Source organism: Phyllopteryx taeniolatus, chromosome 18, assembly GCF_024500385.1.
Source record: "Phyllopteryx taeniolatus isolate TA_2022b chromosome 18, UOR_Ptae_1.2, whole genome shotgun sequence".
In the NCBI taxonomy this organism is placed as follows: Eukaryota; Metazoa; Chordata; class Actinopteri; order Syngnathiformes; family Syngnathidae; genus Phyllopteryx; species Phyllopteryx taeniolatus.
Genome location: NC_084519.1, coordinates 14,825,058 through 14,851,921, shown reverse-complemented (window position 1 = coordinate 14,851,921; position 26,864 = coordinate 14,825,058). Strand labels below are relative to the sequence as shown.

General features: G+C 40.3%; 2 protein-coding genes across 4 annotated transcripts in view; both read right to left on the bottom strand.

Moving 5' to 3' along the window:
* Positions 1–7,817, bottom strand: part of LOC133468257 (1-phosphatidylinositol 4,5-bisphosphate phosphodiesterase beta-4-like) — a 50,277-nt gene extending 42,460 nt beyond the window's left edge. For both annotated transcript variants that reach the window (XM_061753937.1, XM_061753938.1), the window contains exons 1-2: positions 7,644–7,817; positions 4,899–4,948 (exon numbers count right to left, since the gene is read on the bottom strand). The gene's annotated coding sequence lies outside the window, so the exon portion shown is untranslated. The remainder of the gene's footprint in view (positions 1–4,898; positions 4,949–7,643) is intronic.
* A 4,328-nt stretch (positions 7,818–12,145) lies between these two features.
* Positions 12,146–26,864, bottom strand: part of plcb1l (phospholipase C beta 1-like) — a 78,903-nt gene continuing 64,184 nt past the window's right edge. Inside the window, exons 20-32 of one of the 2 annotated variants that reach the window (XM_061753936.1) lie at positions 26,614–26,768; positions 26,058–26,322; positions 25,781–25,885; positions 25,574–25,689; positions 24,494–24,629; positions 23,619–23,672; positions 23,334–23,553; positions 22,906–23,074; positions 21,469–21,545; positions 21,288–21,377; positions 21,133–21,190; positions 20,570–20,656; positions 12,146–15,121 (exon numbers count right to left, since the gene is read on the bottom strand). In XM_061753936.1, coding sequence (XP_061609920.1) covers positions 14,903–15,121; positions 20,570–20,656; positions 21,133–21,190; positions 21,288–21,377; positions 21,469–21,545; positions 22,906–23,074; positions 23,334–23,553; positions 23,619–23,672; positions 24,494–24,629; positions 25,574–25,689; positions 25,781–25,885; positions 26,058–26,322; positions 26,614–26,768 — 1,751 coding nt within the window. In that variant the 3' untranslated portion in view covers positions 12,146–14,902. Of the gene's footprint in view, positions 15,122–20,569; positions 20,657–21,132; positions 21,191–21,287; positions 21,378–21,468; positions 21,546–22,905; positions 23,075–23,333; positions 23,554–23,618; positions 23,673–24,493; positions 24,630–25,573; positions 25,690–25,780; positions 25,886–26,057; positions 26,323–26,613; positions 26,769–26,864 lie in introns of those variants that run through there. The other variant, XR_009785435.1, reaches the window with a different exon arrangement.

The window sequence follows — 26,864 nt, the reverse complement described above, 5'->3', positions numbered from 1 at the left end:
CGTTCTTGCTCGGGCACCAAAGTGCTGCATAATTAGTGATTAAAGCAGTGATGTGGGCCACAGTTTTACGTACGACTAATGACCGGATGGATGAGTCAGTATTAAATAGAAATGTGGTGAATGGGCCTCCAAAAGTCTCAACAGTCTTGGAAAAATTTGAAGTCTCAAAACTATACAAAAACTGTCAAGGGTTTGCGAACTTGGCCATATTGTACAGAGAAGCCGGAATGACATTTGTCACTACGTTATGTCGCAAGAGGTTAGTAGTGGTTAAACTTCTTTTTTTTTATCTTTTTCTGACAGTTAATGTTAAAATGTCATTTAAAGACTGCCTGCCTGGCTCATAAAGGTGTTAAAGGTTTGTCCCAGGAACGCATTATTTCTATTATTTCCTCCAGGGAATTTAATATCATAAATTAATAACGGTAGTTAACTCTAAGACTGATATTACAGAAAATAATGTTAAAATACGGCCATGTATTTGTCCATGTGGTTAAAAATAATTGTTAAAAGTGATGGTTTGATCCGGGAACAGATTATTTCTACAGTATTTCTATTATTTCCTATGGGATTTTTTTTTTTTTTCCAAATCCAAACAAAGTAGTCCTAGAACAGATGGTGTTCCGTTGTATATATGGTTAAATAAACACTTACTCTTTACTTTCATTGTAATAAGAAAAAAAAAACGTGTTCCGTTTTTGTAAAGTTAGCTTGGCCAATAAAGTAGTTTCAAACAATCATTTCTAGTTCTATAAAAGAAGGATCATTCACAACACTACAGTGGTTGTGCAATGATGCGCCTTTGATTGCAGTACTTTCCCAAACGTTCACACTTTGTTATGACAGCCTCCTAATAATGGATTTATACGCCGGGCCCAGATGTTTGTTTAAATGACAGCGGCGAGAAGTAGCTGCTGACGAATATCTGGCGCTGGCTGCGGAAATCCATTGCTCCTCTTTATAATCCTCAAATGCGGTCCTCGTTTTTTTTGTTTTATCAGCAATAAAGTTCAAAGGATGGCGTCGAAAATGTTGGCCATAAATTTGGCTCAATGCTTTACGCTGGTTAAAGAGCGAGACCAGCGGCTTTAGAGGATGCCAGTCAATAGGCACAAATGCGCCATGCTCTCTACATATCGGTGGCTAAATGTTACATAATTGCTCGGACTTATTATGTTGTAACGTTGGGCTCGCTGCACACACATAGCGGGGAGGTGAAAAGATGAGGGAGTAACATTCCTGCCGCTTGTCAAGTCATCTGCGAGTCATGTGTCCGAGCGGCTAACTTCCAGGCCAATGTATCCAAATCAATTTGACGCCCAGACAGCACTCGAGTGAGCCGTGAAGTAACCCTTGCAACAATGACAGATGCTCGTTAAATTAATTTAATAGAGTGCAGACAATCGCGAAGGCCAAAGAAATAGTACGCCTTTGTACATATCCACCACCATTTCCATATATTACAGTATGTCAATAAGATTCATGTATTATTTGCTGGGAAATTAAAAAACAAATCTTAACATTTTAATAAGCGGAAATTTCAACGTTACTATTTTTTTTTAAAATTAATATATACACACATTATTATAGATCTACAGTATTTTATATACATACTAGAGCTAGAGCGAATAAGAGGTCATTCGGATTCATTCACGAGTCCGCTTGAAAAAACGAATCCCGAATCATAACTTTCGCATTTGAATCATAGAATAACATGGAGTACTATGTACTTTACGTTGACAAGAGCCACAGTGCCGCGAAGCCATATTTACTTCCTGTTTACGTCCTCCGCCAAGTCCTGGTGTAGCTTATCATGAATCACGAATATACGTAACCGTCTCCCCCGAGACGATAATCTCCGCGGAACGAGGCGACCGATTTTACGGCGCATAGACCGACGCAAAACAGAACACGGCCGCGAGGCGGAGAGGGATTCTGGTTAAGGTAAGCCTTTTTAAAATAAAAATAAGTGTTCTTACAAGAAGCGGTTGTCAAAACGCGAAAGCCAAAATGCGTAAGCGACAGCGAATACTCTTTCTGGTACTGTAACAAAATCTGCAACCCCCAAAACTGTTTAATTTTAGTCATAATCAAATTTGATTTTTTTTTTGTTGGACAATGACATGTCTTTATTTCCAAATAGTACAAGGAGTAATGATTCGATTGTGTCGCTCGTCATTAGTTACTGTCAATGCGAATAGCAAATGGGGATTGAAAGGTATTTTACAGTATAACACATACACACATTATTATATTTTTAATAATGTCCTTTTTTGATTAGGTGAAAATATCATGTTGCATTCTGAGTAGGGCTGCAACTAACGATTATTTTAATACTTGATTAATCTGTCGATATTTAATTGTTTTTATTATTGAATCAGATAAAAAAAAATTGGGGGGGATGTGGTTTCCATCCCTTTATTTAAAAACTGCACATTATTTAAAATCCTGAAAATGAACCAACATAAATTATGATTCAGTTAATGGTTTGGTCTGTAACATATGAGAAAAACCATTGTAAAGTAAATAAAAGCAGATGTTTGTAAATGTTTTATTTTGATTAAACACATAATCAGTCTGCTTTAAAGGAAGACTACAGAAATCTGAGAATATTTACTGTTGAGAGGCTGAAATTCAGAGGATTTGAATCATCTTAAGTTAAACAAGGCCTATAAACAATTAATCGATGATCAAAATAGTTGTCGATTCATCTGATAATGGATTAGTTGTCGACAAGGAATAATTGTTGCACTTCTAAATCTGACTTTAATTATTTTCGAAATATATTTTTAAATAATAATAATAAGATTTTGACATTTATAACTATAACAATTTTAACTGAGTTTTCAATAACGTCCACAAAAGAATATTGTTAAATCGTATTTTTATCCTAATGGATTTTAGGATTTTTGTGTAGCTTCTGAACATTTGGAGCAAATTTTAAAATTTCCCAAAATAATAATACTAGGGGGGAAAAGAATTCCTACATTTCTACATTAATTTATAGAAACATAATAATAATTTGCCCACTTGCTATTTTTTTTTTTCTGATTTCCATTGGAGAGCCCTTAGCAGGCCGGCTGTGTGTAATAATAGCAATCCAGCAGAGGATGGGACGCCGTCGAGTATTCCGGCGTCCTGGAACGAAGGTCGGCAGTTTAATTGGAAGAGCAAATTTCGCTCACGTGTATCCCCACCGTGGACGGAGCCGTCGGGGGGAAGCCGGCGTGCGTGCCTCTGTGCATTGAACAGAACGCTCGTAGAAAGGGCTCATATCGCTTTCAATGGCTTTTGCAGCTGGAATACATACTGTACATACTGTAGAAGGGGTACAACCAAAAAGTCACTGTCGGTAAGTACCTTGGGTTCGCATTGGATTCAGTATTGAAACAAAAATGCAAGTTATAGCAACAGTTATAGAAGTACAGTATTTCTAGAATAGAGTGACTGTTATCGGACTTTTTAGTTACCATAATAATGATAAACATTAACGTGAGATGCGGAGAGCGCGAGGCGCAAAACACCTGAACGCTAATCAGCCCCCGGTGGCCAACGGGTCTCGCGCTATGCATGATGACATCATTAATACGGATTACATAATAGGCAGAGAACCTCGTATGGAGAGCGATCACTTCCCTGCCTCATTACGCCGTCTATCTGGGGAGCTTCGCAGCAGCGGCCTGTTTCGCCGTTGTCACGGTGCGGCACATGTACACCACACGGCTAATTTTGACGCCTTGCTCCGCCCACACGCAATGACGGACACTCCAAATTCTGGAAATTTTCTGTTCAGTATCCATATGTGGTTTAAATTTGGTAGCAATTGGTCAAAATCTCCAGGAGGAATTTGTCATTGATGGACCTCTGTAAATGGGCAAAATGACCCTAAAATGGACACTTCAAAGGAAAATGGCTACTTTCTGTGTGTTTTGGGCTTTGGCTTCCTGAGACCTTTTTTTGTGAATTTGCTCATGATAGACATGTCTACCAAATTTTATGGAGCTCAGGTAAACTGGCTTCAGGTACTGAATTGAAAACAACAACAAAAAAACAACTACAAAACGTAACGTACACCAGGATGTCCACATCGTCAAGATTTGATGAGTTTCTTTTAAAACACAGTGGTGCCTTGAGATATGAGTTAATTTGTTCCGTGACCATCCTCGCAACTAAATATCGTATCTAAAATTATCTTTTCCCATTGAAATGAATTCAAATGCAATTAATCTGCACCAGCCTTCCCCAGCCATGTGTCCGCCTAAGCCACCTGGGGGCAATTTCAGAAAGACAGAAGGATTTTCTGTTCATTGACACGTTACAATTCCCCGAGCTCATCAGTACAGCACTAATATTAGTCATGCATCGCAGAGGATAAAAAATATGACTATGAGCGCAGTTGCTTTCTGTCTACATGTGTTGCTACACCGTTTGTGTTTAATCCGTTGCTTAAAAGGGTTATCGTGCCACAACAGACGCTTTTTCACGTTAGCATTCAAGCTAGTAGACCGAAAGGCTAAGCTATGTGGTTGCTTTAGATACAAAATGTGTAATTCTCTTTGTTTTATGTTTAATTTGGTAGTAAACTTCAACTGGGAGTGGCAATAAAAAAAATCTGAGGCCTTTTTAATTTGAAGAATTGTTCACTGTTTGACAAAGTGCTGCTTATAGTGAAGTCAGTCGAGTTGTGTTAATTGCCACAATACAGCGCAGCGCTCGTATCTTAAGTCTGCGCTCGCAAGTCAAAGCAGAAAAATCGTCAAGGCACCACTTTAAGGGTAATAAGCGATTTTTAGTTTTGGACCCAAGAATAGCAATGACGAGGCAATTTTATGCGCTGAGGCATAATAACACAAGAAGAAAAATCACCGGTCGTAAAAAGAAAAAAAACAACAACTCACCAGTTCTGCATCAATTGCGTTCAGCGGGATCCACTCATGTCTCGGCCAGCCTGCAGAGACAAAAAAGGACATACGGTAAGAAGGGGAGAGAATTTCATCAATCGCTCCGTCGGGATTTATTTGGCTGCTTTACAGTCGGAAGCTTGCCGGGAAGGAGGCCGGCGCTTCCCTCCCGCTCGGGAAAACACCACACAAATCACAACATCTACCGAACACACCCCCGCCTCATCGGACAAAATCGGCGATAATGCAAGCTCGTCATGGGATGTGGATGTGAGGGGAATTTATAAGAGTGACTGGATGGAACTGGAAGTGACCGGGGAGAAAAAAAAAAGGAGGCACAGGAAAGAGGAGTGAGTGAGAAGAACTCCCCGCTAAAAGACGCCGTGCCCTAATTAACGACAAAGTACTGCTCGTCTGCGTGAATGAATAAACACCACACCTCGAATGGCGCTTCCTGAGACGGATTCCGCCATGTGTCGCAGTATGGCATCTGTAAAGCTGACAGGCTGGCACAGCATTCTCAACTAGCTTGGTTGTCTAAAGACGAGAACACTAATTCAGCAGTTGAGCTACATTCACGACAATGTCCGTCGCGTTGGATGTCAGCGATGTCACGTCATCTTCGCTCTCTGCTCACCATGCATACCACCACCCGCACTCTCCGTTTTATTAATTCTCTTTGTTCCCAAAGTCTGCACTACTTTTGGTTCCTCTTTTCAGTATTCTGCCCCAAATGACTTTTCAACAAATACTCAAACTATCCTCATTCATTCGGATATTATCGTTTCGAAAGTTAGTGAAGCTGACGTTTCTCCCAGGACTTTGATCTATGTCTGTACCACATAGATCCTGCAGAACAGATATGGCATCTGTAAAGCTGACGTTCACAGTGGTGTTTAAACAGAATGTGATGTGCATTATTCTACTCCGAAATCGTATAATTACTTTAACACTGACCCGAATAGGGAAGGGTATAATAATGCATTTCTGTCTATTCATTGTTGAATAGTTTTCCATTTTGAGGCAGTGGAATTAAAATGGCAGCACGCGACAACAACATGGTGTCATCTTAGGGAAGGTGATTCGACGTGAAAAAAAGCGAAAGTTTCGGGAAAGTGTTACACATGCAGTTGGAGCTGTTTATAAAACAAATAAAGCCGGCAGCTTGCCTGCGGGTTATTACATTGAACAAATAAGGAGAGTGCGTGTGATCAAACACTGCGCAACAGACATGTTGCCATTGACGTTTGCTACTGCTAACTTACTGCAATACAGAAGAAAAAATACAATTTACGAGAAAAAAAGTGGTTCATGCCGTTAATGGGGAAATGTACTAAAGTATACATGTGATTTTAACGCAGGTACACGACTATCAGATTATGTCATTAAGAGTTTGTTCTCATGATATTACGACTTTAATCTCGAAAAAAAAGCATTTATCCTTGTAACATCAGCTTTGTCACATTAATGTGCGTCTTCTCATAATTTTATAACTTTATTCTTGCAATATTTTAGCATTCTGTCCAGAGAAAGACTGCTTTATTGCTATCACATTACAAATACATTCTCCTTATATTGTTTTGTTTTCTTGGGAACATTATGACTTTATTCTCATAATCTTCCAATTTTTTGGAAGAAAATAATCATTTCATTCTTTTAAAATTACAATATTATTTTCTGTCACTATTACATCTTTGTTCTCGTAATATTACAATTTTACATAGTGGCAATATTATGACTTTGTTATTGTAATATTACTATATTATTTTTAGACAATATTACAACTTTGTTCTCATATTTCAACATTCCGTCCCAAAAAATATGACCTTTTTCCCTTAACATTACAACTTTATTCGAGGAATATTTTAAATGTATCCCTATTATATATAAATTCAGTTTCAGGGACTATGACAACTTTATACTTGTAATATTACTATTTTTTTTTCCTGGCAATATTACAACTTTATCCTTGTGATATTTCAACGGCCTATCCCGAAAAATATGTTTATAGTCCCTTAATTTACTCTTCCACTATTTTCCTTCACTTGCATCTGCAGTTTAAGGCAAATAACACCAGGCTGCAAGGATTCAAACTACACAAATATATGCATATGAAAACATATTCAGAACATCTTGACTCCACGATGCTGGAGGAGAGACCTTGAGCAATGACACCTTGCATGCAGCACTAATATTTGGGATAAACATACACATATGGCACTTCCAGTACACAACCTGCTAAAAACACACACACACTCCAGTAGCCTTTGCACGGCGGGCACTGGCTTTGTCATTGCCCGGCTGCATTCTGCCTCTGTCCCGCTACACAGCTAGCTGGTGCCTACCCCCACCCACCCACCGTGGAAACAACAATAGTCTCTCCTCTTTTTCTTTTTTTTTTTTTTTTTTGTTTGTTTTTGGGGTATTTCAAGCCCAACACACACAGAAACACATAAAAACACATTTGTCATGTTTTTACCTGCTAACGTTTCAAGCACGCTAGCGAGTTAGCCACGACAGCTAACAACTGTTTCCAGCTGTGCGTGGAATAAATGTGATGAGAGCTATCCCAATGGGAGGTTTTTTTTTTCCTTCTTCTTAAAAACGAAAAAAAAAATTTGAGACGCAAGAGTAAAAGACGCGTTTTTAACCGGTGTGAGTGTAGCTAGCTTTTAACGTGATTTGGTAGGCTTTTTTTTTTTTTTTTTTAAATCCGCGAAGAATAGGATGGGTGCTGAGTACCGAGAGCAGTCCAGCATGCAGTCCGGTGCGGCTCGTTCCCTCCCCGGCTGCCTCCTCTTGGTCTCCCTGCTAGTGCTGCTGGTGGTCCCGGTGCTCGCGTAGCCCTCCAGTGGAGACTGAGCGGCGGCCGTCCGACCAACAAGCTGCTCTTCTTTTTGTTATGTTTGTGTGTGTCTGAGAGAGAGAGAGAGAGAGATAGAGAGACAGACAGACAGAGAGAGTGAGTGAGTGAGTGAGAGAGAGAGAGAGAGAGAGAGAGAGAGAGAGAGAGAGAGAGAGAGAGAGAGAGAGAGAGAGAGAGTGAGAGTGAGAGTGAGTCATCCAGCCCAAGCACATCCAGCTCCTCCCTGCCCGTGTAGCACAACAGCTGACTAGTGGAGCCGCTGCTGTGTCTTCACCGCGGCAAACACAAAAGCCCCCCTCCCCCCTCACACATGCAACAAAATGAATAACCAATTAGTAAACGATACGCATTGGAGAAAATGGTGGCGCACTGATCATTTAAGATAGAAAAGAAAAAAATATTATGTACCCAGCACAGGTATGTCTTAAACCCGGTGTCGGCAAGTTTGGTTGCGGTTATGTTCCCGGGGGCTGCTTTGTTACATCCGGCACTGGAGTCTCAAGTAGCTCCAGGGTCCAATGTAAGTTCCATTGCATTTCGGAGCGAAACGAGCTCAAAGTGTCAAAAAGAAGCTTGGTCTTAGTTATGTTTTTGGGTTGCTTTACTACTTGCGGCACAAGGTGTTTTGAGATGGAGCAGGGTACAATGAAATTTCAAGACTATCGAGACACGTTCCAAAGTAAAATGCACTGCTTGGTGTCAGAAAGCTTGGTTTGCTTCCAGCACGGAGTGTCTTGAGTCAGTGCAGGGTACAGTGAAATCTCGAGAATATCCAGGCCTTCTGGAGCAAAAATGTGATGCTTAGTGTCAGAAAGCTTGGGTCTTAGTTAAGTTCTTGAGCTAATTTGCTGCATCTGGCACAGGGTGTATGTGGCGCTGTGGGATAATATGAAATCTCAAGACTTATCAAGACATTCTGAACCAAAATTTGCCGACCAGTGTCAGAAAGATTGGTTTTGGTTATGTTCTGTGTTTTTTTTTTTTTTTGCATCCAGCACAATATGTTTAGAGTCGGTGCAGGATGCAATTAAATCTGACCACTATCAACAGATTCTGGGGGGAAATGTGCCACCCAATGCCAGAAAGACTGGTTTGAGTTATGTTCTGGGACTGCTTTGTTTAATCCGGCACAGGAAGTCTACAGTCTGTACAGGGTACAAAAGAAATTTCCAAGGCATTCTGGAGTGAAATTTGCTGCCCTGTGTTTCAGTTATGTTTCCAGGGTTGCTTTGTTGCATCCGACACAAAGTGACAGCATGAATCACGATTTGGCAACAGCAATGTTACAGATTGGAGCACACACAAATAAAGCTCCAAACAAACTTAACGATTTAGCGGAAACTATCAATTGTATCAATTAATATCAACTGGTGGTGTTAATAGGGCTCAGTCATAACTGCCCCACAAGCCAATGAAAAAGCAGGATAACGCAGGCCACGCCCATCACGGCGGCTGTTTAAATGACACGGAAAAAGGTGCGTATATGCACAAAGACATTTTGAAGCTGCTTGCGAGCTTGAAAATTAAACGGGCATCGTGTCTCTTAACCAAAAGAATTGTAAGGAATTGTGGTGGAAAGAAAGATCAATACGTGATGATTTTAACCTTTCCCGATGTTCTGCATGCGGACAACAACGAGTCACTCCTTCTGCAGCAAAGCCAGCTTTTCATGCCACAAACAACGTACGTAAAAACACACACAGACCAGATGCGCTGTGTGCGCTTTGGCCTCTTCGGGGCAGTGCGGTGCATGCAAGGAGTGAGCTAAACACGTCAATTCAGATAAAAAGAGTAGAAGAAGAAAGTCACGCTTGAACTTGATTAATATAACAATTTTTTACACAGATTAGGAAAATATATGCCTGTGAGTATTGTATTTGGGTTTATGTGTCAATATTCAATCGGCACGGTAGACGACTGGTTGGCACATCTGCCTCACAGTTCTGGGGACCAGGTTTCGAATCCCGGCCCCGCCTGTGTGGAGTTTGCATGTTCTCCCCGTGCCTGGGTGGGTTTTCTCCGGGGCACTCCGGTTTACTCCCACATCCCCAAAAACATGCGTGGTAGCTTGATTGAAGACTCTAAATTGCCCGTAGGTGTGAATGTGAGGGCGACTGGTTGTTTGTTTCTATGTGCCCTGCGATTGGCTGGAGACCGGTTCAGGTAATTGACGATTTTTGGGAACAAAGCTAAAACTAAGTATTTGTTGTATTTAAACGTACAATGTGTGTAATTTTTGTTGTTGTATCTTTAGTTTTACAGTAAACTCCAACTGGAGGGCAGAATAAAATGTTTCGATTAGAATGATCGTGAGAAGCCAAAATCGAAATCATGATTAAATTCCGACTAATCGCCCAAATTAATAATTAATTAATTATTAATAATGAATTAATTAATAATCGCCTAAATTCCGACTAATCCTGATACAATTTACTCTCAGACTAAACATTAAAAAAAATTGCACATCGTGTATTTAAAACAATTACATATCTTTGCCTTTAAGTCCGCCAGCTTAAAGCTAACACATAATGGGAAACACCATAGACGGGCTAACAAATAGCAACTATGTGGCAGCACTATAACCTCTTTAAGGAATGGATATTTGAACATAAACGGTGCAGCAACACATGTAGACAAACAAAATAATGATTCTCACATGCGTGTATTTTTTTAGCATCTGCAAAAAAGGACGAATATGACTACAAACACACATACACACACTTGATGAACAAAACAAAAACACAACGTTAAGTTTGTGTGGGTGGCCTGACGCCGCAGGGGCTGCGAGTCAGGCAAAAAGCTGCCACTAAATAAAACATTGCAGACTATTGGCACGGCAAACAAGAGTCAGGACAATGTCTGCAGGTTGTTAGGCTGAGCAAATAACACGCAGCAGTCACACAGCGGGTTTTTGGACACGTCACGCAGACAAAGAGACTCACTTGACACATATACAAAATTGTCATTGATGTTCTGTCTAACGCAAATGATAACCTTTTTTTTGCAAGCTGAAATTGCCTTTTTTTAAAGCTTTTTCTTCAAGTAAATAATTCATCTTTCTGATATTTACTGGTGAGACTTCACGTTATTGGCTGCCAAAGTTTTTTTTGTTGTTGTTTTTTTTTATGAAGCCAAACACTAAACCATAATAAAAAGCATCGGCATTTAGATTGTTTGCATTTCAAGTCACATTCTTACATATATAAAATAAAGTTTTAAAAGTATCAATAAACGGCGTACTCACTCTTTGCGTTGAAGATGAGGCAGATTCCGGCATGTGCCTAGGAGGCGAGTCTCTTCCTATTGGCTTTTCGGTGTAAATCCTGTGCTTCTTCTATTATTTGTTGTCATCAAAAAAAGAAAAAAAGAAAAAAAAAATCCAGAAGAAGTAGTCCCCTCATGGAGGTAATCCTTAAACCCGCTCACTGAGCCAAAATCTCGTATCCAACGCAGCGAACGATCCGTCACGGCGTTTCTGCCGTTCTCCTTCGTCTCGGGACTTCTTGAAAATTGTTGTTGCCAAGGAGATGACAGCAAGTGGGTCGTTAAGGGCTTCCACTTCCACTCTCCTCTCAGTGCGCTATACAGAACGTACACAGCGTCCTTATACAATTTCAGCATTAGTCGTTATGACGACTATTACTACTAGTTAAGCACGATAGGCGGTCGTTAAGGCTGCATGCGCCGGCGATCATGCGGGACCTTTCAGCTGCATTGCTAAACAGATCCTTAAAGGTGAACAAAGAGCAAATGACAGCAAAAAAATTTATTCTTGTCAGATCAAACTAAAACGAAATAGCATATTTTTTTAATGAAAAATTACTTGAATGTTTTAGTAGAAAACATTAAATATGAATTAAAGTAAAAATTGTGTCATTTTTGGGGTCGAATTAAAATTAAATTAAATGGAAAATAAATGCCCTTTCTTACATGGAAAATACTAAAAGTATGACTATTATTAATAATATTAATTTATTTGAAAAATGACTTCAATTTTTTCTGTTAAATGAATAAATTTGGGGGTAAAATTCTAATGAAATCAAATTTGAAAGAAAACAAATAGAAACTTACAAAATTAAATGAAAAATGACTTTTTATATTTAAATAAGAGAACTACTATACATAACACAAAAATAAATTGAAAAATATAGCTGTAAAATAGTTACATACACATACCATTGTTTTTTTTTTCCCCTCAAGGAATCAAGGAAAAGAAACAAACATACCGACAGGACAACCCTAGCAAGACCTGAGCTGTCTGATGGCTGAAAACATGGCAAAATGATCATGAAGAAGCTAAAAAGAGAACATTAAAAAGAAATGAATAGTAATTAGAAGGTAAAAAAAAAAACTGACACACAAATCCACTCTTGGAATGTACAATAATTATAACCACATTTATTTTTAATTACAAACAAATTTTCTTTACATGATACTGTTATTTGATCCACGTCATGTTTTCGCTTTTACGGCATACGACATATATATATATGTCTTTATATATATATACATTTACAATTCCAGAGTGCATACACGTTCAAATGCAGTAGCGGAGGAGTGACGCTATAAATCAAGTAGTCAGTCAAGACGTTGCATAAATTAGTAACTAAATGAATAAAAAGGCTGTTTTTTTCCCCCCTTCGCTTTTGTGGTCACAATCTCATACTGCTCTTCCACAAGTGTTACTCTGTCAGTAGTGGTACCAAAGTATTAAATATCACACAGATTCTTCATCATTTTCATAATAATAACGGCGGGACGCATTCCACACATTCAACATCACAACAAGGCAAACGGATGCAAAAAAAGGCACGGGACTTGTCCTACGTTCAGCCACTGAAAGAGTCCTTTTGTTTTCTACTTTGCCGGCATTATATATACTTGTATATTTTAAAAACAGATGAAATATCAAATGAAATCCGTCAATCAGTAACAAAAACATGAACAATTCTGGCTGTTGCTCTTAGATGAAGTTGGCTTTTTAGTATTATTAGTAGTTGAAAAGTGACATCATTTCATTTGGAGTAGATGAAATGAAAACAACCACTTTCAAATGGTGTCAGCTTGTCCCCCCCATGTATTTTTGGAGGCCGTTATTCTGAAGGGGCAGTGCCCGGGGGCCTTGTTTTTACTCTTTCCAGAGAGGCATTTTATATTTTATTCAGATAAGTCAAGTCTCACAATCCCTGTACTGTTCTTTTTAAAAATCATTACCGTGGCAAGTGTCTTTCAGACTATCTTTTCCTGTTGTTCCTGTCAGTTCTTCATTTGCCTGAATGGGGGCTGGTATTTGAATTTTTTTAAATGGATAACTTTTTATTTGTTATATCCCATTTGTTTGTTTTGGTTTTGGTGTTTTAATGGTGAATTAAATGTGGTACAGTGGTGCCTTGAGATATAAGAGCTTTGACTTGAGAGCCAAAAATGTGCGATACAAGCCCTGGATGGTGGCAGTGAACTCAACTCACTTCACAAAATAGAGAACAATCAACACATTATGGGAAATGCCACAGACGGGCAAACGAAAAGAATCTATGTGGTGGCGTTATACCGCTTTATGCAACGAATATTTGAACACAAACAGTGGAGCAGCACATGTAGACAGACTATGACAATACTTGCAGGCATTTTTTTTTATCCTTTGTGAAAAAATGACAAATATTACTGCAGTTACTGAGTCACTTATTATTATACGGAATTAAAATTAAATAAAATTAATTAAAATAAATTATTATAAGCGGCACGGTGGTCGACTGGTTAGAGCGTCAGCCTCACAGTTCTGAGGAGCAGGGTTCAATCCCCGGTCCCGCCTGTGTGGAGTTTGCGTGTTCTCCCCGTGCCTGCGTGGGTTTTCTCCAGGCACTCCGGTTTCCTCCCACATACCAAAAACATGCATTAATTGGGGACTCTAAATTGCCCGTAGGTGTGAATGTGAGTTCGAATGTTGTTTGTTTGTATGTGCCCTGCGATTGGCTGGCAACCAGTTTAGGGTGTACCCCGCCTCCTGCCCGATGATAGCTGGGATAGGCTCCAGCATGCCCGCGACCCTAGTGAGGAGAAGCAGCTCAGAAAATGGATGGATGGATGAAATTATTATAATAGATTAGATCACGGATTCAAAAGCACTGCAACATGCTGTGAAATATCATCAGGTGTGCCGCAGGAAATTATTATAATCATTTCAATCATTTGTTTACAAAAAATAATGTGCCAGCAATGTATAGTGACAGACAGAACAATTAAATGTTTTAAATGACAATTAAATAAAATTAAACCAGTTTTTTGTTTTGTTTTGTGAGATTTCCCTAATGTAAAATATGTGTCAAATAGCCAAATATGTGTAGGACACACTGAATTAGATATTGGTGCCACCATAGCGAAAATCTGCAAGTAACTGCCACAAAAGGGTTTGTAATTGCTGACAGATGCCACAAGATGGCGACAATGGATTACTTTTGTCTAAATGAAACTCCTCAACTCACTTTAACACTTCCTTGCCTGAACACAAAAGCAGCGAAAAATGGGTTCAGCAAATAGCTGAATTCTCAAACCCCGTACGACAAATATGCGGGGGGTTCACTGTATAAAGATGATCCACAAAAAAAATTTAAAAATCCTACATGCTTGAATATTTGTTATAATTCATTTAGTCATCCCGCCTTTCAAATCGACTGCTACAGAGCTACCGTTACATCTACAGTTAATTTGAGTACATGCAGAAACTGTACACATCCTGGTCAAATCAAACATTTGCACAAACAACATCGATCGGTGGTAAAATGGTGGCACTGAAAGGAAATAGCAGCGTCGTTTCGTGAGAACGAAAAGAAAATTATTTCGGGTCACTATATCGGGAGGTGAGCGGTCTGTGCAAACCCCCCCCCCAAAAAAACACATTAGAGGAGTAAATGATGACCAGACATCAACATGATAGAAAAGGAAAATGTGCAATAGTTCAAGTAAGTTATTCCTTCAATAGTTAGTGACACAAACTGTGGTCGCACCCAAATAGCGTCGACAACACACAGGTGACGTACAAATACAACAAAGTTACTATGTACACGTGGGTCCGGACCACCGCTACTCACCACACTGAGTCCTACGATGGGTCGGCAAACACACGCTATGTGCGTCTCTAAAGGGGCGTGTCGTAGACCCGCTCCAGCGAGGCTTCCTCGGTGTCGTCCTCCGACTGCGACGCTTTGTGGTTGAGCCGCTCGGCCGTGGAGGCGGCGGAGGAGGAGGAGGAGGGAGCGGCCGGGTTGGCCTTGCCGCTGTCCTGGACGAATTCCTGGATCTCCACGGGCAGCCGGCGGAACTTGTCTTGGTACTCCTGGTCCAGGTCACTCTGCAGCTAAGGACGGAGAGGAGGAAAACGTGAGCGGACAACTTCTGGCTAGACCTCCACAACTCCCAACGCTTTGGGGGTCAACCCTAACCCCATAAACAGGGGTGCGCAGAACAATTTTATTTCTCAGATTTTGATTTCACACATTCTGGTCCATGAGCTACATTTTCACCACACGGTCCGGTTTAGTTCTGTTTCACCTCGACATAGTTCAGAATAAAAAACCCCTACTGTTCATCCATTCTCAACAGACTCGGTGTTTCCAAGTGGTCACATGATCCTCCGCACAGGTGATGCACGTTTACCGACGGCACTGTTTTTCTCCGGGGCGGTCGAATCACCCCCCCACACCCCCCCCCCCAATCTAATGATTACACATGACAACATTCATTTCATTGCGCGCCAATAATTGCTTTAATGCTGATTTCTCTGTTTAACTACCCGAGCGGCTCCCCTGGGGAGCAGCGTAATTAAAAGAGCAACGCCGTCGCAGTCTTCTGGCAAGACGCTGACATTGGCGCTCAGCTGATGCAAAACACATCACACTTTCCAGACACACTGTCCAATTTTAGACTTTATGAGATTCATGGCCACAACTGTGGCCAAGTGATAGCAAAATGAAGTCCATAATGAGCGGAACCTTCCTGGCTGGGGCTGAAATTTTTAATATAACATGGTGATAGACACCCACAATGCAGCTTTGGGATTTTCTCATGAATTTCCATCATGCAAATACAGTAGATGAAAGCGCAATTCGAGTGCAGCGTCTCGAGCTTGTGGGGAAAAGTGGAATTTTTGGTTTGATTAGCACCTGAAGCCTATCATAGATACATATATATATTTATTTATATATATATATATATATATCATCAATAATGTTATAAATATGAAGTATTATTGAAATAAAAGAAAAAAATTATGAATAAATAAAAAAAAATATATATGAATAAATAAAAAATAAAAAATTATGACTTAAGGTTTTGTTAAAATTTAATATTTGGGGCACAAATATAAATGAAATTGCATAAAAATTAAAACAATTACCCTCAAAGAAAATGCATGCACATTTTAAAATACATTTTAATATCAAGTGATTTTAAAATTTAAAAAACCCATACAAAAAAGATTTTGAATAAACAAATTATTATTAAGTACTGTTTAAATAAAAAGAAAAATATATACAACATAACATAAAATAAAAATTATTGTTAAGAATAATTAAAATCTAAATATAAAAAATTTAAAGAAAAAAGAAGAAAGAAAAGAAGAAAAAACGTGTATCTAGTTAAAAATCTTATTTTAATTTATATGAAGTAAAAAAGTTACCATTATCATCATCATAATATAATACAAACACGAAAATACATATAAATAAAAATCAACAACAACAGTAAAAAAAAAAAAAAAAAAAAAAAAAAAAAAAAAAGGTTTAGTTGAATATGTGAATTCAAATTTAGAGTCCTGGTAGACTGAACCAAAAACTGTTATTTGCTATTTTAGTTATTCTTAACTGCATTGTTGTCATTTGTTATCATAGCAAATTATCTTCATACTCCACAGGTTCTCATATCGTCATTTTTAGCGTGAGGCGTATGAACAACTGAACACAACGCTGTGGTGACGCAATACGGATTTTTGGAGTCCTCGTATGCTCTCGAGCGCAGCGTCTCAAGGTCACCTTGTACGCCTCCCCTCCCCTCAACTCCTCTCCTCTCCGCTCCCCTCACTCTCCCTCCCTTCCGTCCTTCCTTGCGTCTCACTCTCAGTGCGGCTCTCACAGAGCGGACATCTAGCTCATCACATCACAAGCAGATGGCTAAAAATGCCCCACGCTCTGCACTGCGCATGACCTACTTAGGGGGTGGGACTATCTAAGTGTGTGTGTGTGTGTGTGTGTGCATGTGTGTGTACACGTGTGTGTGTGCGTACACGTGGAGGTCATCTTTCACCCCTCTGATGACACCCTGGCATATGCCAAGGAGGTGGGAGGCTTGGAGGACCACGGACACACGTGTGCAAGGGTGTGTGTGTATGTGTGTGTGTGTGTGTGTGTGAAAATAGCACAATTAAAATTGTAAAAGAATTAAAAAGACTAAAATGGAGGATCTGGAGATACAAGTGACCCGACCGATACGAGCCATCAAGTTGCTGGCATAGCTATATGAACAAAGACATTATTTAGAGAAAATAAAGTTAGTTGGCTCGTTCGCTGCTTGGATAGTTAGCTTGTTAGTTTGCTTAATAGCTACCAATTTAATAAGGAAGTGTGGTGGTTAGTCGACCAGTTGATTTTGTTAGATCTTTCGCGAGCAAATTCAGTGGTTAGCTTGTGAGTTAGGGAGATTGTTTGTCGTATAGTTAGCTTGTTAGGGCGCTATTTAATATTTAAAAAAAACAATTGTTGGTTATGTAGCTTATTAGCTAGTTAGTTTGTTGTGTCTGTCTGTCTGTTAGTGTGTTTGTTTGTTAGTTGGCTGGTTTGTTGGTTATTATATAGTTAGCTTGTTAGCTAGCTATTTGCAATTACCTTTCGTTAGGAAGTTTGTTCTTTAGATAGCAGCAAGTTAGTTGGTTAGTTACTTAGCCTGTTAGCTATTGGCGCTTAGCTTTAGTTAGGCAGTTTGTTTGTTGTTAAGTGGTTTGTTGATTAGCTAGTTAGCTTGTGAGCTAGGTAGTTAGCTAGTTGGTTAGGGAAATGGGAAAGACAGTTTGTTGTTCAATAAGATAGTTAGTTGGTTAGCTTGAAAGGTAAATCGTAATATAGGAAGGGTGTCACAGAGTTGAGATTTTAAACTAAAACTAAAAATTAACTTCATACCACACTGTCTCCTTTCAATGCCTCCATGCATGAAACAAGGTCAGAAAGTAGAGTTGTTTTCACTGTGATCTACATTCACACTGGACGTCCACCAGCTCCCCCAATGTGCCAATGAGCCGCCCCCGCCGTTTGTCTTTCAACATTGGTCAACAAACGCGTGTGCGCCACACACCCCGGGCGTGCGCTTCCTAAAATACAACACGCAGCGTGACCTTATTCAGCGGCTGGCCTCCTTTCGAGGAGCCGTCGAGGGAAAGGGAGAAGCTTGGCAATTTCGCGTCGCCCATCTGTCGAGGATACCTGACTCTGACTCGGGATCATTTGGGCGAATTCCCACAGTATGGACTTTGACAAAGAGCTGGAATTTGAACAGAATGGTTGCTGCAAAACAAAGGAGCCGACTTCCTATTCAATTTCGCCAATGGGCCCTTCAGACATTTTTGTGCTTCCCGTGATAGACATGACCACAAAATTTCCTGTGGGTCGCTGAAGCTAGTGATGGGGGGCAAAACTTTTCTGAGTGACTTCTGGCAGTTTTTCTTCTCTTTCCTCAAAATATAAATAAATAAAGTCAAATATCCACGGTACAGAAAATGAATGGAAGTCATTAGATTGTGCAGGTGTACCTAATGAACTGTCCATTAAGTGTATGTTTGAAGCCACTGACATTTTTCTTTTTTCTTATTGCACACGGCGCAAAACAGAGAGGCAGTACAAGAAAGCGTCCTGTTTCCAAACACATCCCAATTAGGCCCGAAAACCACCATTTACTCATCCAGAAGATGAGACGGGAGGCTCAGCAGCCTGTCAGCATCACAGGAGGAGGACCGTTTCGCCCGCCGTGCGCGCGAGTGTGTGCGTCGGCTAAAGAAGAAATGAAACACCTTTCACTTCATTGATATTCTCCACGCTATCTGGTTCCTAACTATGGAAGCCAACTGCGGCGGCAGAGCCAACGAGACGAATGCTTACTGAAACAGAAGCAGACACTTTTCACGTGTGTCCTTCCCTGACTTTTCACGAAATCTTCTCTGCAGCAGAAGGAAAAAAATAAAGCAGTCATTCCCACCATAAAAGGAGGACTTCCAAAGGGAAGCGCATGATGAGACAGTTGATAAACTAAGTGCTTTCAAATGTGGGTATAATGGAGATGTCCTATTCAGAATGTTGCTACAAGGCATGTTTTTATATTTGAAATGGCTAAAATCCAACGTGAGTAAAAACAAACAAACAAACCAAAAATCCCATAGAAGATAATGGAATTATTGTCTACTGTTAATAATAGTATACAAGAAAAAGAAAATACAATAAAATAAAATAAAAACTTACTTAATAAGGTACAATCAAATCAAACTAAAATAGATACACAAAATAAAATGAAACAAAAGACAAGAGAATGAAAAGTCAAGAAAATAATAAAATAAAAAGTAAATAAAATAGATACAAAATAATATAAAAGGCCTCGTGAGAAAATTAAGAATTAACAAAATAATTTTAAGAAAATAGAAATGAAATAAAAATAACTTAAACTAGATAAATCATAAAATCTAATTAATAATTGGATAAAAATCAATATCGAAATAAATAAATGTAAAACGAATTTTTAAATAAATTGAAAGTCTATAATAAATTAATCATCATTAGTAAAAACAAAATAAATAAATGTCAAAGTGTAAAAAGAAGTTTAAACAATTTGAAAGTGTCAAAAGAGGCTAATAAACATATACAAAAAAAAAAAAGGAAAATACAACATCAAAATGAAACGTGGATAATGTAACAACAAAACAAAGGTTTACTACTAATTGTTTAACAATTTTAAAAAGCCAATCATGTGGAATGACCTTTTGATGCTACCTGAACTAAAGTCTGACAGGAAGCGACTTAGAGAAGTGCACAACGTTGTGAGTGTTCCACTTTGCAGGACCCACTGTACGCACACACCTACACGCATGCACGTACACACACAAACACACACACACTGGATTTTCACACGTTCCCTATTGTTCGCTGCGCGTGTTAGCACGCACGCTTTATGGACATGAGGTCGGCAGGCCGAGATGATGCAGATCAAAGTGTATGACGAGAGAACACAGTGGTCACCATCTTGACTCCTTCCAACCTGCCTGGCGCACACGTGCGCACACCGACACGCCCGCACACACACGCTTTTGGGACTCCCGCCCTCCTCGCCACAGATGGAGGAGTCACTTCCAAATGAGCAGATTGCAAAGTGTCATGAAGGATGGAGGGAGGGGTACTGGAGGGGGGGGGGGGGGGGGGGGGGGGGGCAAGTTGCCATGATGATTGCATGTGTGCTTTTTGTGTGTGTGTTTAAATCAAGGCTTGCACACTGAGGAAAGACCCACGCACGCATGCATGCACACAGACACACACACAGACACACACACACAACATTGCGCAATCACATTGTGTAATTCATGTTAACAAAAAGGCAGATTTATGGAGATTAGCGGACTTAAAAGTGGCGATATTACAAACAAATGGGCGACTTGATGGTGATGTCACTAATCACAACTCTTTTCTCCTGTAATGTCACAACACCTCTTCAAGAAGTTGCAATGTGCAACACCCATCACTCTGCATATATATATATATATATATATATATATTAATACCTTTGGCCTTTCATCCAAAATCTGCTGTCGTATGTCCTTGTGTTTCTCCTGCAGACGCTCCTGCCGTTTACTCTGCGCGTCCTCCAGCTACACACACAAAAACACGGCGCTCACAAAAGCTGTCTCAAATAAATAAAACATTAACTTGCTTGTTACATGAGGCACATTTGAACAAGCTAAATCAAATGCTAGCCATGAAGATTGAGGATTGCGGCGTGGCTATTGGGCCAAAAAAAAGAAGAAAAACCCATTCCATTTTGGTGACAACATTAGGAAAAAAAAAAAAAAAACCATAACAACTTATGAATAATAGTATTCAAAATCTATTTCTAAAATTAAGGTCGGTGAAAAAGATGCTTTTTCACAATGAAGTCAAACTTTTAAAATGCTATTCCTTGTGACATTACTGAAACAAACTGTATCTTTCAAATGAAGATAGAATTGTATGATTTAGATTTTTCAATTTCATTTCTTCAGCCGACTCAAAAAGTTTCAGCGTTTCAAACGTGACAAATATCGTCATCTCTGTTCAGTCTCCATTTTGTACCGACGGCATTTCTCACCCGTTTTATGTACTGCACCACCTCGTTGACAAACGACCTGTTTATCTCCAGCTTCTCTCTGCAGGGAACAAACGCAACACCAAATCAGTGTTGCTATTTTTTGGGGGAGGTCTATAAGACATCTTGTGGTCACATGTGTGCATTACAACACTCACTCCTCTGCGACGTTCTTGTCTTTGGACTTGGCTTCGCTGATCTTCTCTTGTCTCTTCTTGTCCATTTTCTTCTTCAGGTCCTTCTTCTCCCTGCAGAACAAGAGCTGGTGATGACATGTTTCACGTGTGTTTTTTTTTTTTTTAATTATTTTTTTTTGAACTCGATGAATGACACTCTCACTTTTCGCAGATGTCTCTCAGCTTTTTCAGCTGCGCACTCTGACACTCCTCGGCCAGGGCGGTCAGCTTCTCCACCAGCTGGATGCAAATGAAAAGAGAAAATGGTCACGTGATGCAAGAAGAAAAATTAAAGCCACAGCAACGAATGGGCCCTCAGGCTGAGTTACTCAAGTTTTTTTTTTTTTACAGCAAGTCATAAAATTCAGACTAAATTCATTGTAATTTAGCATTGTCCATCTGTTTATAGTACTCAGTTCAAATTGAGTTGCAATGGGACAACATTTTGGTGAATCTACTCCTGATAGACGCGCCAACCAAATTTCATGTGGCTAAGTGAAACTGCCTTTGGGGCTGAATTTTCAAGAACTGCTGATTAAAATAGTGTTCACAGAGGCCTCATATTAGGCTCGCTGCAATCTGCTTGATTAGAGCTGACTTGCCAGAGAGTGCAGCTGAAGCCGAGCAGAGGAAATTAATTTTTCCACAACAGACACGCCGCAGAATTATTAAATGCACGTGCGTGCGTGCGTGTCTTTGATATGGATGAATCAGCACACAATGTGAAGATGAACAAGTCCGAGCCTGCGATATGGTACATCAAACCAACAATACAATCATGTTGACTATGAAATAAGAACTTTTTGCATCACTCAACAAAAAACAAAAATGACCTATAACACACTGTATTTATGAACACGTTATAAATGTGTTCCAAACATGTTGCAAAGTGTTGTGTGCAAACATTTTATTCACGTGTAAATTTGTTAGAAATGTGTTGTAAATGTGCAATTAAGCATTTACGAATTCATAAATCTCTTTTATAAATGTCTTTTATACGTTATAAATGTTAAAAAGTGACAATGTGTTATAAACATTTGATTTATAACTGTATAAACTTGCTAGAAATGAGTTAATGTGCTATAAACAGTATATAACGTACAAAACTGTTATAAATATGTTTTGAATGTGTTATAAATGTGTATAATGTAATGTCGTGTATAAATGTATATCTGTTATATGGTAAAACGTTATAGGGGTTATGAATGTTATACACTGTATGTGTTCAGTGGTTTACAAACTTCGGATGTGTTATAATCCATGTACAAATGTATAAAAGTGTTAGAAAGGGGATGAAGTTTATAAACAAAAGATTTTACAAACCTATGAACCTGTTATAAACATGTTATGAATGTGTAATAAAAGTGCCTCAAACGTTTCATGAATATATAACCTTGTTATTGGTGTGTTATAAATAATTCATAAATGTATAAATCTGTTATGTTTTCAACATTTTATAAATGTATTAACCTGTTATCGATGTGTCATAATTCAGAAAGGTATAAACATGAATGTGTTATAAATGTGTCATAAACGTGTTGCTTGCTATAACCGCATTCTGAACATGGAGTGTTCCCGAAAGCGGGTCGTGGGGGTTCACCTGCTTGATGTGCTCTCTCTTCTGGTACTTCTCGCTGTAGTACTGCTCCTGGCGCAGCGTGAGGAGCTGCTGCTGTTGCTGCTCCTTCAGCTCAGACAGACGCCGGCCGCAGTCCTGGTCCAGATCGCACAGCTCGCGGTCCAGCGTGGACAGCGACTGCTCCGACCGGCTGCACACAGACAAAATGATTCTGGAAATGCCGTGCTTTAAAAAGAACCCCGGCAGCTGCAAATTCAAATGGCCGACTTCTTGAGACTTTTTTTGTGCGTCTCGTCATGATGAACGTGGGCTAACTCTCGTGGCAATCGGACATACACGCCATCAAAAAGGCACTGTAGTTGCGTAAAACGATAAAGATCCAAGCAATTTGCCCTACTCGGCGGGCAAATCAGTCCCATAAGGAGTAAAAGAGGAAGAGCGCCACCTACCTTTTCTTACCATCTCGTTTGTGGATCTTGTGCAGGGCGCTGCGCCTCCGCTGCTGCTGGCTCTGCAGCTCGCCCACGCGTGCCGTGTGCTCCTTGATGAGCTCGCCCGTCTTGCGGTGGTGTTTGCGCACCAGCTCCTTCATCTCCTTGTACTGCTTCCGTTGTTCGCGTACGAAGCCCTTGAGCTGCTTCAGCTCCTCCAGCGTCAGGGCTTCCACTTCTAAAGCGCACGGCGGAGAATATGATAGTGAGGAGGTCTAGTACGGCGAAAGATGAACTTCTTACCGGTGAGGACGCTCTGGATGATGTCCTCCGTCTTCACAGGAGGTTTCAAAGAGCCTCAAGAGAACAATAACAGAGCGACTTTAAGTCTTAAGTCTCTCTTTGTGTATTTACTATAGAGGCTCAATTTATTATCTTTTCCTTTACTTGTTTACAACAGGAAACACAACAGTCAAATCTTTTTTTAAACTTGAACGTGAGTCAATAGCTAAAGATTTGTGTGCGCCATAGACTAAAAAAAAAAAATACGTCATGACATCTGACAAATGAAACAACTTTACTCATCATTAACCACATACTATTTATCCCAGTCATTGAAAATATATATATATATATTTTTTTAAATTTGTATTTTATTCTCAATATTTTCATTGTGATTTGTCGTCTTTAAGGAAAGTAATGTGGTGACCACCGGCAGTGGTGGGGCGGTGCCCTAGCGCCCTCTATTGACCAGCCGCCACGTCTTTAAACCCTCATTTGCAACCCGAACCTAAACACAGGCTGGAGAACTTGTCCTGAAAGATTAAGCCTCTCTCGAAACACGCAAATCTTCTTGCAATCTTAACTTTTTCTAGAAATCCTAATCCTTCGTCTTCACCGTCGATTAATCTATCGATTACTTTTTTTTTTCCAAATAACTGATGAATCAGATAAAAAATAATCTTGGATTTCCATGCCATACATTATTTCAAATTGACAGTGCAGAAAATGCAAAAAAAAACGGCTTATGATTACCAATCTGGTCCGCAATGTGTCTGAAAATTGGTCAAATCAAAGTCAAATCAGTCTGCCTTCATGGAGGACTACAGAAATCTGACAATTGGACCGCATTTGGATGCGCAGGTGTACCTAATGAAGTGTCCAAGGGCATCACTGACCTGCAGATTGAGGCTGATGTCCCACCAGCGACGGGGGCTTGGGCACAAAAGGGGCGTGGCTCAGTCCGTTCTCGGCCGGCACCGCGGCCCTGAGGTCCGCCTTGGACTCTGAGGGGGGGTCGCTACCCGCCTCCACCTGCGCGGGAAAAAAAGCTATGAGCCCACCACCGCCTTTACACAACATTAGATTTCATTGTCCCTGTCCCCAGTACAACTTTCCTGTGTGTTCCGGAACACTCCGTCAACGTAACGCCTGTAAGCAACCGCCTGCACGTATTTATCCATCTCCACTACTATGTGCTCTTATCTGTTAACGTCCTTGTCCTCCTCTGGCCTGGCATTCGTCTCAGCTTGCTTGGATACTGTTGCCATGGGCACACGATAAGTCATATCAGCGCAAATGCAGCCCCCAGCGGAATAAACCTGTTTCCTGTCCAGAAAACCTGCTTCATTTATGAAAATTAGTGCTTCCATTGTCTAAAGGGGACCGATTTTAGACTAACATTTCACTACATTAGTGCTGGATATATGTGTGCTTTTATTTCGAAGTGGTATTGACAATCTCGATGCAATCAATCAAGGGTAGTACAACATATGCATGCATAAATTTGAAGAAGTACTGTAGTGTCTACATAATGGCGATGCAACCAATTCTAGCCTCAGTATGATAGCGCGTTTACTTTGAAAGGCAGTCTTTAATTATTGTTTTTAGTATTGGAGTCTATCTAATTGTGCTTTAATTTTGTGCCACGCACTTTTTTATTAGGGATTTTACTGTGAAAAGTTTGTTTGACAAATTTTAGCGTAATCCATTTATTTTGAAAGGTCACAATTACATAGCCTAGCTCCAATCAATTAAGCACAGTAAGTGTTTTTGTTTTGAAAATTTGCAGCGACAGCCAGAACTGACGATATGCTAACGGTCGACATACTGTATACATATAAAGATGTGCTTTTATTTTGAAACGATGTGTACTAGATGCAACCAATCAACATGTAGTGCAAACTATGAGTGCTTTTACTTTGAAAAGTAGCGTGTGTGTAAAAGATATGCTTTTATTTTGAAAAATGCAGACTCGCCTCCTTGTCGGCCTCGTCGTCCCCGCCCTCCTCCAGGGTGAGAGCAGCCAGCTGATTGGCTCTCTGCTCCATCAGGTTGACGTAGCGGATCGGGTTGGACAGAGCCTCGATGACGTCTGAGCGTGGAGGACCGAGATGATGATGATGATGATGATGTAGAGTCCGTTAGGGTGGGATTGACAAAAACGTGTCAGAGTGGGCGCTCACCTGCAAACGTGTCGGGAACATAATCTTTGACTTCCACGTAGACGAAGAGGGCAGGAAGAGTCAACGTTTGGTTCTTCTCGTTCCTCAGGTTGATGTAATGATAACCTGCGGCAAGAACATGAAGGCTTGAAACACTAACTTGAACCCTTTACTTGTTCTTGAAACCCTAACCATTGCTTGAAACCCTAATCCTGTCTTGAAACTGTAATTTAAAACACTAATTCTGTCGTGAAACCTTACATTTGAAGCTCAAACCGAATCGGTCTTTTTTACCGACCTGGCCGTATGGCCGACACGGGTATGATGCGGTGCCCTATGAACTTCCCGCCCTCCTCGAAGACGGCGATCCTGAGCGATGCCAGGGTGGGCAGGACCACCTTCTTGAAGACGATGGGCTCCTCGTCCCACACGGGGTTGACGGCGTTGCCCTGCGACGTTTTGGTCTTGAAGGCTTTGCGCTTGGTGTCCACCGGAAGGCCGAACATGTCCATCTCCACATAGGTGCCCACTTTCTTGTCTGACAGGAACTGGCCCGAGATGATCTGCAACGGGGAAGGCACGGAGGGGAGTTTGGAGCTGTCGTTTGGTAAATTTGTTTTGGTTTGCGGATGGCTTTCACCTGGATTCTCAGCGCCTTGCCATGTCGCTCCACTTTTAATCAATATGTGCTATGGGTGTGTTTATATGTGGGGGGTGAGTTGCCATTTTAATTGTCTGTTGTCATCTCTGTCAGCACTTTGTGTTGCATTTTAATGTATGACAAGCGCTATGTAAATAAATGTGATTTGATTTGAAGAGACTGTATATATTTGCCAACTGTCGTATTTGTTCACCTTGACGGAGAGCGTGTTGGCGACTATTCCGTCCACCGTGCTCTCGGTAAACGGATCGAAGTGCTTGTCGGGGCGCCTCATGAACTCCGGTTTGAGCCGGAAGCCCGACTTGCCGTTGTACTCGTACATGCCCAGGTTGAGCTGCATGGACAGATCTGCGCGCAGGAACGGGAGCAGGATCAAGAACGTCACGGCGTGTAAATTTGAAGAAAAACCAAGACGCCGAAAGGGAGCCCCTCGGGTTTCCTCAC